General features: G+C 39.7%; 1 protein-coding gene across 6 annotated transcripts in view; it reads left to right on the top strand.

The window, feature by feature from the left end:
* Nucleotides 1–12,573, top strand: part of GABPA (GA binding protein transcription factor subunit alpha) — a 35,232-nt gene extending 22,659 nt beyond the window's left edge. For all 6 annotated transcript variants that reach the window (XM_043892943.1, XM_043892942.1, XM_043892944.1 and 3 more), the window contains exons 7-10: nt 2,771–2,824; nt 3,726–3,866; nt 7,098–7,290; nt 11,818–12,573. In XM_043892943.1, the coding sequence (XP_043748878.1) occupies nt 2,771–2,824; nt 3,726–3,866; nt 7,098–7,290; nt 11,818–12,046 (617 nt within the window). In that variant the 3' untranslated portion in view covers nt 12,047–12,573. The remainder of the gene's footprint in view (nt 1–2,770; nt 2,825–3,725; nt 3,867–7,097; nt 7,291–11,817) is intronic.
* The last annotated feature ends 262 nt before the right edge of the window (nt 12,574–12,835 follow it).

The raw sequence follows: 12,835 nt of genomic DNA, 5'->3' as shown, positions 1-12,835 counted from the left end.
TGAATAGTCTAGTTGAAATTTTATCCTTGACATCACAGGTTTTCTTCTCCATAGAGATTTTTAGATGAGCAAGGTAAAATCTGAAATATTTCAGGTTTTTAACTTGTGAGTCATGTTTACAGAAACATTTTCTTGTAGGAACTCTCAAGAATATAGAACAAGGACAGTGTTTAGATTGCAGTTTGGTTTTTCTCAAGTTCATGATTTTTGCTGTCTATCCCAGATCAGCACTTTGTTGTTTCTCTCTGGCTCTCCTAGGGCTTCTCAAATGTTAAAGCTCACTCAGGCTTTTCCCAGGACAGGGGGCTGTGAGGAAATCTTATGTATCTTTCCATCTTCCTGCAATAGAATGGGTCTTCTACAGAAGAGCTCTGCTTTGGGATTGTTTTGTTTACAAAAGTAACAAAGTCCCATGGCCTACATGAATATCTTAAGGAATTCCTTGCTTATTTGGCCATGATTCTTTGCTCTGCCTGGCAAGGAAATCCCACTGGGTTTGGAAATCTAATTCTCAGAATCTGGGAATGGGTAGGGTGATGTGTAAGGCTGTCTGGTTAACTTTCTATGATGCACAAGCCTAACTTCTCAGAACAGACTTGTTGGGGCACAGTCTAGCTCTCTGGCCCCTCTTGTAGAGTGAAGTCTACAGCATGTCCTTATTAACCTAGCATTTATTATCTGTCCCTCAGTGATTTATCAAGGAGAAACAGTACTGAACAGATAGACCTCCTTCTTTAAGTATTTGTGTTAGTTTGCCCACCCGGGCCACCAGCTTCCTGCAGTTTCCCTTCTAGTGAAACTTTATCCAAGTCCCACAGTATGAGGGGAGGATAATTAGGAAATGTTCCCAGAGTCCCAGCTCTCTATGATGTCCTTCTTGGTGTGAATATGTCTTCTGTGGCCAGAGGCACACAGCTCGGTTTGCTGCGTTTTCTTTGGGACAAAGAATTGCCTGTATTACCTTCAGTGTTAAGAGTTTTCATAAAATTGCTCCATACACCCTAGAGCTTTTCCCCTTAGGGCTCTGCTTCCTTTATGCAGGACCAGGGTTTGAGGACTGGAGAAGGAATTTAATATTTAGAGTGTCTGTGTGGTCTTGGACCAGCCTTTCAAAAGCCCCCCCCTGTTTCTGTGTTCCGCCTTCTGTTAACATCTTGAGAGTTCCCAGGAAACAAACCAGACCGCAGTCCAGAAATCGGGGCTGAGCGGCTGGTCTTACGGGTTGGCACTGCCTGTGCCTGTGTAGGGGAGACTCTTCTTTGCCTCTTTAAGCTAGGGTACTGTGTTCAGTCAGTCAAGAGTTGGACAGTTTCATTTCAATAGCACTTTGCCCTTTCAAGGTACTTTTATAAAATTGGGGGGGGGGGGGTGGATATACCACAAATATAAAGCATGAATTTTTCTTCAGGACAGTTGTCCTTGAGGAGAATGCTCAAAACTATGAATCTGGATAAAAGAATAGTGTCTTCAACTTACTGAAAGTTAACTGTATTTCCGGCATTGTGCTTCTTAAAAATATTTTCCTTTAATCCTCACAACCACCTCATAAAGTAGTAAGCGGGGGTATCTCCTTTATAATTTACCGTTGTCATACAGCCAATAAGTTAGTGCTAAGACCAGAACCCAGATCTGAGGCTAGTCTCATGTAATTGTTTACATTCCCAAACTCGGGACCCCCAAAGAAAGCTCCCACCTGACAAGTAGGAGTCGGGTCTCTCTTTAGTTTCCCGGTCCTCTTCAGCTCTGTGTCTGGATTTGGAGCCTGGTGTGGTGTTCTCAGTAGAACTGTGTTAGTAGCCCAGGCCCCAGGACTCAGCTCGGTACCCAGATGACTGCTGTGTACCACTTCAGTTAGAGAGAGAAGCATCCAAGTCTGTGATGGGCACTGAAAAGGCTGAAGGGATATAGACTGGCAAATGTAACTCTTATCTGAGAGGTGAAGAATAACATTTCAGTAGGTAATAGCAACTGATGAGTAATGAATGCTCCTCCAAACGGTTATATTAGGACCTTTTACACTGTAACTCATGGGGATTTTTGTTTGTTTTTGGTTTTTTTTTGGCTGCACTGCTCGGCTTGTGGGATCTTAGTTCCCCATCCAGAGATTGAACCTGGGCCCTTGTCAGTGAGGGAGTGAAGTCCTAACCACTGGATGACCGCCAGGGAGTTCCCTTCACTGTAACTCATTTGAGACCTGTATTTATAGATGTGTTAAATTACTTAGTTCATTTGTGACACAGAGAACAGCTGTAATTCCACTGAAATTTTGGCTATCTTCAGAATTAGTATTCTAAAGTTAAAGCAGTTTTTTTTTTAATGGGTATTTGATCATGCATACTCCAAATTATGATGATCTCTCCAGTCATCTTGAAAGAGCCTTTTTTGATGAAGAAAATGTATCTAAATAATTTCACTGTGGTGATCTGATCTTGAATATTTCCTGTTTTATATAAAGCCTACATAAATAGATTTATAATGGACATTTTCAAACCCTGGTTCTCTGAACAACTTTTCTGAACATTGAATTGGAGCTTTCTTTCTGTTGCTTCTCTTAAAAATATCTATTCCCTGTAAAATGACTGTGAAGTATTTTTTAGGTTTTTAGGCCAATAAGCTTAAATTATTTGATGTTTTGCTTTTTTGTTTGCTTGGTTTTTGTTTAATTGTGGAGGGTGCGGTTTTTTTGTTTTTTTGTTTTTTAATTTTACTGGATTGGAGTTTGCATTTGTGGTTTAAATGAAAACAAAAAATTTTTATGTGTGTTCTTCAGATGTATTGGCAAGCCAAGAACAACAGATGAATGAGATAGTTACAATTGATCAACGTGAGTATTCATGTGCCCATAATACAGGTCTGATTTATCAATAAGAAATGTTCCATTTAGTACTACAAGGTAGTAAAAATGAAAAGCTAATTTGTAAATTTTGTATGAAGTATTTTAGATATACAAAGACATAAATAAAGTATAGCCAACATCTGCATACACCATGAGAGATAAAACAGGACCTGTTGTAGATCCCATTTTAAATGACTCCTGAACCTGAGGTTTCTTATTCTATGAATATTTTGTATTTTTATGAACTTTTGTAACCATAAACACTTCAGGACATTATTTTATACATTTATAAACTTTTGGGTGAAGATGGTGATATACTGTGTCTATCCTTTTATAGCTTGCTTTTTTGATTTACATTTATGAGACCTATGCTGATATCTGTAGCTCGATTTTATTTTCACTTCTGTTTATCATTTTTAAAACTTTATGAACATCATTGAATGAATATCTGTAAGAATGTGTGTGAGATTCTCTGGTTGTGATTTCATGGGATTCTACCCTTTTGTCTTTACTGGATATTACTAAAGTTTTTCTCAAAATGGTGGTATGTTTGTAGTCCTGTCAGCAGTGGAACATGAATTCTCATTTGTCCACATTCTCCAAAATTTGATAAACCATCTCTTATGAACAAATATTTTTAAAAATGGATTTTTTATAACTTTATCTACTGTATATGCATCAATAAGTTTTTCTAAAATAAGGAAACCAACTTTTATTCACTTAAGATTCAGACAGTAATGCAGACATTATACCTTATCCTCTGAACTTTTGTTGAGGTAATTGGAGAGGCATCACTTAAACTAATTGCATTTTATTTTCTTTCAGTAGTTTTTTCCTCTATTTGTATTGGAAGGAGAAAAAAAAATTTTCCCCTTGTCTTGCTTTGCAGCTGTGCAGATTATTCCGGCATCAGTGCAGTCTGCTACACCAACTGCCATTAAAGCTATAAATAGTAGTACAAAGGCAGCTAAAGTGCAGAGAGCTCCCAGGATTTCAGGAGAAGATAGGAGTTCGCCTGGAAACAGAACAGGTATTTTTGCATTATCATCTGACATTTATAAAATTTGTCAAATTATGTATATTTTGTTTTATTTCACTGTATGAAAATGTGGATATGAACTTTTTCTCTTCTGGGACTCCTATGATTCGAATGTTGGGGCATTTAACATTGTCCCAGAGGTCTCTGAGGTTGTCCTCATTTCTTTTAATTCTTTTTTCTTTTTTCCTCTCTGCTTCATTTATTTCTGCCATTCTATCTTCTACCTCTCTTATCCTATCTAATGCCTCCGTTATTCTACTGTTGGTTCCCTCGAGAGTGTTTTTGATCTCATTTATTGCATTATTCATTATTGATTGACTCTTTTTTATTTCTTCTAGGTCCTTGTTAAACATTTCTTGCATCTTCTCAATCCTTGTCTCCAGGCTGTTTATCTGTAACTCCATTTTGTTTTCAAGATTTTGGATCATTTTTACTATCATTATTCTGAATTCTTTTTCAGGTAGACTCACTATATCCTCCTCTTTGGTTTGGTTTGGTGGGCATTTATCATGTTCCTTTAACTGCTGAGTATTTCTCTGCCTTTTCATCTTGTTTAGATTGCTATTTGGGGTGGCCTTTCTGTATTCTGGCAGTTTGTGGTTCCTCTTTATTGTGGAGGTTCCTCCTTGTGGGTGGGGTTGGATGAGTGGCTTGTCAAGGTTTCCTGGTTAGGAAAGCTTGTGTTGGTGTTCTGGTGGGTGGAGCTGGATTTCTTCTCTCGGGAGTGCAGCGAAGTGTCCAGTAGTGAGTTTTGAGATGTCTATGGGTTTGGTGTGACTTTGGGCAGCCTGTATATTGACGCTCAGGGCTATGTTCCTGTGTTGCTGGAGAATCTGCGTGGTATGTCCTTCTCTGGAGCTTGTTGGCTCTTGGGTGGTGCTTGGTTTCAGTGTAGATATGGAAGCTTTTGGATGAGCTCCTATTGATTAATGTTCCCTGGAGTCAGGAGTTCTCTGGTGTTCTCAGGTTTTGGACTTAAGCCTCCTGCCTCTGGCTTTTAGTCTTATTCTTACAGTAGCCTCAAGACTTCTCCATCTATACAGCACTGATGATAAAACATCTAGGTTAATGATGAGAAGTTTCTCCACAGTGAGGGACACCCAGAGAGGTTCAGAGTTACATGGAGAAGAGAAGAGGGAGGAGGGAGATAGAGGTGACCAGGAGGAGAAGAGGGGGAATCAAAAGGGGAGATCACAAAAATTATAAAAAACATATATGAAGTTTGCTTTAAAAATGGGGTCTTTTTTTTTTTGCAAGGTAATAGTAGGTTATAAAAATGAAAATTAAAGGAGTAATAGAGAACTTAAAAATTTTTAAAAAATTTTAATTTAAAAAATGATAATAGTAAAAATATATCTAGGAATTTCTTTGGAGCTGTTGCGGGCAGTGTGGGTCAGTTCAGTTTCAGATAGTTCCTTGTTTCAGCTTATAAGTCTCAAGGTCTGTAGGCCCCTTCCATTGTAGTCGGTGCTAACTACAGGGTTTTATTTATTTATTTATTTTTTAAAGTTTTAGAGTGTAGATTTATTTAGGGCCATTTGCACATGTTCATAGAATAGTTTACCCCCACAAATGATGACAAGACAGCTCCCCTTCAGTGAGTCCCTAGCCTAAACATTGTCTGCTTTACTTATACATAGCAAGAGGATAACATTAAACACGGACGCTACAGGATTTTAATCTATTGCACCTGTCACTTCCAAAGCGGTTCCCTCTGTTTATTTTAGCTTCTTCTGTTGGTCTCTTCAGTGTCTAATTTCCGCCCTGACACAAGGGGGCGGAGATGGTCACTTATTTAGGCTCCCTTGGTGCTGTGGGGAGGGAGGGACCCTGCAAAGAAATCTCACTGGCCTGTGTGGACAGTGCTCGCAGCGTCTCGGCTACACTGGGTTTGCCCCCGCTCGCGGCGTGTGTGCTTTCCCCGTCTACACTGCTCAGGCTGCAGGCTGCTCTGCTGGGAACTGTCAGAGGCAGGCCCTGGATTGCAGGGCCCTTCCCAGGTCTAAGCCGCTCAGGGTCAGGGTCTCAGTACTCCACAAAGGGCAGACTTGGTTGGTTCCCAGGTCCGAGCAGCTCAGGTGGCCAGGTACTTGGCGAGCACATTCTCCCCGGGTGGGAGCTGCATCTTCTCGCCTCCCCGTCCCAGCCACTCGGTTTCGCCGTCTCAGGTGTGCCATGAGTCTCCTCTGGGCAGCTGATCTCTGGCTGCGACCCTCCCAGCAGATGTCAACCAGCCAGAATCCCAGGAAGTCTTGGTTAGCACCTGGGAGCCTGCTCACAGTTTGGTAGAGGATGCCGCCTCTGGGGCCGAGATTGCCCCATTCCGGTTCTGGCTGCCGCCCGCCTGCCTCCCTGCCTCCAGCGGGGGATGGGCCGGTCCACTGCTGGCTAGCTCTCCTCTGGTATCGCTCAGTCCTTTGTTCTGTGAGCGGGCCGGCAGTGCCTTAGTTAGGGCTTAGTTAGGGCTTTTTGTGGGAAAGTTCTCTCTCTCTGTGTTTTTTTTTTTTTTCCTCTCTCTCTCTGGCTGTCCCACAGTCTGGGTTGCTATCTCACGTTGGCTCCCTCAGATTGCCTTCAGGACATTCAGACCCAGTCCTTACCCTAAGCAGTGCAGCCCACGCCTCCCTGTGCCCCTGCTTGCTGGTGGCGGGTGCCAGTGTCTGGGCTACTTTTCTACTGGGAATTGCCGTTAGGCACGTAATCTGTGGGTTTTATTTATTTGTTTATTTTTCCTCCCGGTTATGTCGCCCTCTGAGATTCCCAAACTCCGCACAGACCTGCGGGTGAGAGGGTTTCCTGGTGTTTGGAAACTTCTCCTCTTTTAAGACTCCCTTCTTGGGATGGGTCTTCATCCCTAACTCTTTTGTCTCTCTTTTATCTTTTATATTTTGTCCTGCCTCCTTTCGAAGACAATGGGCTGCCTTTCTGGGTGCCTGATGTCCTCTGCCAGCGTTCAGAAGTTGTTTTGTGGCATTTTCTCAGCATTCAAATGTTCTTTCGGTAAATTTTGGGGGGTCAAAGTGGTCTCCCTGTCCTATTCCTCCGCCATCTGAGGACCACCCCCTGGACTTTTTCTCTGAAAATACTTAGCTAGCATTTGTAAAAAGAAGTTTATGTTTTTTGTGTGGCTGACGTATGAACCAAAGGACCTGTTTGTTGTCTTTTGCCCTCTGAAAATCCATAGCATTGTGGTCAGTGCTTGTCATTCTTGTCAATTTCTAGGAAACAATGGCCAGATCCAACTGTGGCAGTTTTTGCTAGAACTTCTTACTGACAAGGATGCTCGAGACTGCATTTCTTGGGTTGGTGATGAAGGAGAATTTAAGCTAAATCAGCCCGAACTGGTTGCACAGAAATGGGGACAACGTAAAAACAAACCTACCATGAACTATGAGAAACTTAGTCGTGCATTAAGGTAAGCATTTTAAAACTTTCAATCAATAGTTTCTAAAAAATGGCTTATTTGTATAAACATTGTTATGTAATGATGTTAAAATACTTACGTTTTCTTTATATAAATAAAACTAAAAATGTTCACGTTTTTGTTAAAAATTACTTCTTAAAAAGATTTTTAGTAGTAATTTGAGATATGTAGAATTTTTAAAAGATGATTCTAGATTATTTGTTTTTATCTGATTAGAAACATACACCACTCTGTTTAAAACCAGCATATTTAATCTTTGAGGTTTCTGGTTTTTTTTTTAACAGAGATGCTGTCATTTGGCGTAGGTGCATTGAGTGTCAATAAATGCTAGTAAATATGTAGATATTGTCAATTTTTATAATTAGATGCAAAATGTTAACCCATCTCTCTGTTTTTCCTTCCCCCCAGTCAGCCTAAATCTGAATATTCAAACTTTTTCATCAATTGAGTTGAAATAGAATAATTATACATAATTTCTCATAAATGACATGAAAGTTTTGATGTAATTACTGTCAGAATTTATGCTTACTACAGTGATGGAAATTCAGTATGTGCACTTAAGTATCTGAGAAGTAGGACATGTAGGAATTATGTCTATTTTTTGGGAAGAGTAAATTTGATAAAGCAGTTTTGTGAATTTCACACAGAATATGATTTACCTCTCATTAACACACGCAACCTTTCTGTCCCCTCATCCCAGTCTAATTATATAATTATGTGGAGTATGGGTTAAATCAGTATTCCTTGTTACAGGATCGTGGCATTCAAGTACTGTTTCCTAGTTTATCATGATAATTTTTCTTTTCCACAATGACAGTTTGTTTGCCTTAGCATATATAAGTAACTAAAATGCTTTATTTTCAGTGTACTTATTACTTACTGTCAAACACTTTGCTAACTGCCTAAAGATCCTTTCTGTGTAATCAGAATTAAAACTGTTACTTTTGACAGTTGATGTGACTGTGTACACGCAAGTCCCCTCAGAATTACAGATACATTATTAGAATTAATAATTAAGATGTCTCTTGTCCACAGTTGGTCTAAGTTACAATGCAGTAGCTGCCTGAATAAGTGTGTTCATAGAACTTGACAAGTTGATTATAGAATTTATATATGACTATAAAGAGGCGAGGGCAGGGAGGCCTGGTGTGCTGCAGTCCATGGGGTCGCAGAGTCTGACGCGACTGAGCGACTTTAACTGAACTGATAAAGTGTCACAGAATCAGGACACCTGAAGAAGATTAGCAGAGTAGGCAGACTTGCTCTACAGGATATAGAGACTCACTGTAACAGTAAGACAGTATGCTGTTTGCTTAGGGTAGGCCAAAGACCCAAGATTAGAATTGGTGACCTGAATAGAACAAAAATATAGGAACATTTGATTTAAAGATGGCAGTAGGGATGGGACCTACATTTCAGTCAGTAGTGCTGGGACAGTTGACTATCCATATTGACCCCCTTCCTCATAGCATACTGAAAGTCAATTCTATGTAACTTGTAGCTCTAACTTGTGAAAGTAAAATAGGGAAGCATCTAGAAATGCCTTCTTGACTTTAGTAGATGAGAAGACATTAAATAGAACCAGAAGCACTAACCTAATGGAAAAGATCAATAAATTGGACTGCATTTAAATTAAGAACTTCTGGCCATTAGAAGCTATCAGGAGAGTGAAAGTCAAGCCACATATATCTGATGTAAGACTCTTACCTGGAATAATTAAAGAACTCTTACAGATCCATAGGAAATTAAGAAAAATTTAGAGATTAGCCAAATGGCCAATCAGTTTGCTGGCAAAGGTCCATCTAGTCAAAGCTGTGGTTTTCCAATAGTCTTGTATGGATGTGAGAATTGGACCATAAAGAAGGCTGAGCGCCAAAGGATTGATGCTTTTGAACTGTGGTGTTGGAGAAGACTCTTGAGAGTCCCTTGGACTGCAAGGAGATCAAACCAGTCAATCCTAAAGGAAATCAACCAAAAATATTCATTGGAAGGACTGATGCCGAAGCTCAAATACTTTGGCCACCTGATACGAAGAGCCAACTCATTGGGAAAGATCTTGATGCTGGGAAAGACTGAGGGTAGGAGGAGGAGGGGACAACCGAAGATGAAATAGTTAGATGGCGTCACAGACTCCATGGACATGAGTTTGAGCAAGTTCCAGGGGATAGTGAGGGACAGGGAAGCCTGGCATGCTACAGTCCATGGAGTTGCGAAGAGTTGGACACAACTTGGGAACTGCACACCAACGTGTCCGAGAGAGGCTAAAATGAAAATAATTGCGTGTACCAAGTGTTGGTGAGGGATAGGTAGCAGTGGGAATGCTTCTACACTTTTGGTAGGAGTGTAAACTGTGACCAGTAACCTAGCAGTTTATCTTCTAAGGATTTACCAGACAAAAATGTACATATATATTCATATGGATGCTTATGCAGCCTTGTTTATAACATCCCCAAATCAGAAGGGGCTTCCCCAGTGGCTCAGTGGTAAAGAATCTGCCTGCAGTGCAGGAGACACAGGTGTGATCCCTGGGGTGGGAAAATCCCCTCGTAGGAAATGGCAACCTGCTCCAGCATTCTTGCCTGGGAAATCCCATGGATAGAGTGACCTGGTGGGCTGTAGTCCATGGAGTTGCCAAGAGTCGGACACAACTGAGGTGACTGAGCATGCAAGCAGGCACAAAATCAGAAACCACCCAAATATCTTGCCAACAGTAGCGTGAATAAGTAAACTGTGATACACTGTACAGTACTGTGTGTCCATGAAAATGCACTGCTGTGGATGAACCTCAGACATAATGTTCGGTGATGACAATCCAGACCCAAAAGAGTGTATACTGAATTTATATAGGAGCATGCAAATAACAGCAAAACTAAATTACAGCACTTACAGATACATGTTTGGAATACAAAAGCAGCAATGAAATTATTATCATGAACTAGGACTGTGTAACCTTCTAGAGCAAGGGAGGGGTGATGATGGAGAGGGGCTGTGGGGTGCACCCAGTGTTCTGTGTCCGGACCTGAGTCATGGTTAACAGGTGAATGAATGTTCACTTTGTGATAAGTCACTGAGCTGTTCACTTAAATCAAAATGCCTACAGTATTTTAACTGGATGGCAAGCTGTTGGTAGTTTGTGGGCTGAGATATAATTCTGTCTTAATGTAGTTGACAAGAAACACAAGACAATGCCCAATGGGTTACATCTCTTACTGGGAAAGTGGACATAACCATTATACTTCAGCTGTTCTGTAATTAGGGAAAGATGACCATTTACTGCGTGTAGTTTTTTCATTAATGGATTTTTGGTGACACTGTTGTTTTTATAATAAAGTCCTACTAAACGTGATAGTTTACACCACCCACACTTTTGCATGTAGTTGTTTTGTAACAGCTCTTCATCAGATGAGTGCAAATGCACACAAATGGGCAGTGCAGTTTTAAGATGAAGTCTCCAAAGTCTGCCAGCCCAGAAGTTTTGACTTGCCTTTTTCCTGTTAATTGGAATTGGCAGTGCATATGTGTGTTTCTGTTAGTTGCTCAGTCGTGTCAGGCTCTCTGTCACCGCATGGACTGTGGCTCGCCAGGTAGTGCATAGGGGTAAAAAAGTCTTTTCCAAAGTAAGTATAATTCCAGTTCTGTTTTATATCCATAAACCAGGCTTCTAGAGTGATTTCCCCAAGTGTACCTGTGTACACTTTATGTGTTTCTTTATGAAGTCCTCTTTTCTGTTTTTCTGGTCCTCTCTATTTTTTTTTTTTTTTAAACCCTTTTGCTTACAGTTTTGAGTCTCCCCTATTGGTTTGGAGAATTTCTCTGGAAGGAGAGCCTTTAATATATTAAAATGATAAAGATGAAGGCATAGATACGTAGTAAAGCATTTTGTACGAGACAGAAAAATGGACATTCCAACAACCAGAGAATATGTATATTAAAATTTTTTATTCATACCATATGGGTTCTTAATTATTACCATAGCTTCTATTTTATAGTGGGCTATATGTGCCAGTCATTGTGTGCTAAGCACTTTACAGGGATAATCCTTTCAACCTTCAATAATTCTATTGGGGTCCATAGTTTTTTAAATCTCATTTTATAAATGAGGAATACAAGCTTAGAGCAAACAAATGTGCCTTTCCTGTGGTCACAGGAAAGATGTGAGGTCTTGAATCTTGGCATTCGGATTCAGACTCCTTGTTCTTGGATTCTGTTACTGCTCCTAAGGTTTTTTGGTTTTGCTAATAATGTTTATTTTTAAATTTAGTGTTTTAGCATGATTTTTGAGAATATGTTTTGAAGATTTAGTACATAAAATTTTAGAGTACTTAGCATTGAAATTTTAGTTAATATTTTAGTTTCTTTGGATAACAGCGTTAAATAGTTCTATATAACCTCATTGTTGCTATTGTGATAGATATGATACTAGGCTTCTGTTTATGGAATAATCTGTGAGGTATTATAAGAAATCCAAATTTTTAAAAAATTTTTATATGGTCGTAATGCAGTTTTCTGTTTTTAAAGGTATTATTACGATGGGGACATGATTTGTAAAGTTCAAGGCAAGAGATTTGTCTACAAGTTTGTCTGTGACTTGAAGACTCTTATCGGGTACAGCGCAGCGGAGTTGAACCGTTTGGTCACAGAGTGTGAACAAAAGAAACTTGCCAAGATGCAGCTGCATGGGATCACCCAGCCAGTCGCAGCAGTGGCCCTGGCCGCCGCGTCCCTGCAGGCGGAGAAGGATAACTGAGCCAGGGCCTCCGGGAGTCCACGGTCTTTCTTAAAATGTTGGAGCAAGTCTTGCTCTTCCCTTTATTACTGAATTTGAATCTTCTTTTATTTCTAGACTGTACAATCTGATGCATGATTTTTTTTATAAATATTTCATACTCTTGTGAATTTGGATCTTTTTACTTTGAGCATATATTTTAGAATATGTGTATGTTAAACAATCACCACAATGTCTTTAGGCTGGTTCATTGTGGGATAGTTTGTTAACAGTCAGAAAAGCTAAACTGGTCAGTATTAATGTCTAGCCCTACCAAAAATAGCCAGTAGCACCTGAGGATGAAAAATAAATGAAGTATCTCCAGGAAACAGTCTGGCTTAACTATTAATATTTTTGAAAATATAACTTTCCCCTCTCTGCTGCTTTAGATGTTGCTTTACATAAAAACCAGAAAATGGAATTTTTCACAGCTGAAGCATGTATGCCTGTTTCATCTAATCAAGCAGAGCTAAAGTAGTCATATCCAATAAAATTATAATATAAAATTACTAAGAGTATCACGTTATTAAAATAATTTATGTATTTGCAAGCAAAAGACAGTAAAAAAAGACTGGCAGAAGAGCAGTGCTGAAGAAAGAGATCCAGGTTTAAATCTGGCTTTACTCAAAAGCCAATTTTAAGGATTTACTGTATAGATTATTCATACTGTCAGGCCAAGAATTTAAATTATTATAAGAGAGACATTAAATCCTAATAAACCAACTATTACAAAAATTCTCAGATGATCTCTGTTTTTCTTGTCAGAGATTT

The sequence above is a fragment of the Cervus elaphus genome, chromosome 31, assembly GCF_910594005.1.
Source record: "Cervus elaphus chromosome 31, mCerEla1.1, whole genome shotgun sequence".
Taxonomy (NCBI): Eukaryota; Metazoa; Chordata; class Mammalia; order Artiodactyla; family Cervidae; genus Cervus; species Cervus elaphus.
The sequence above is the reverse complement of the archived record's forward strand: the minus strand, read 5'-3'. Positions and strand labels throughout refer to the sequence as shown.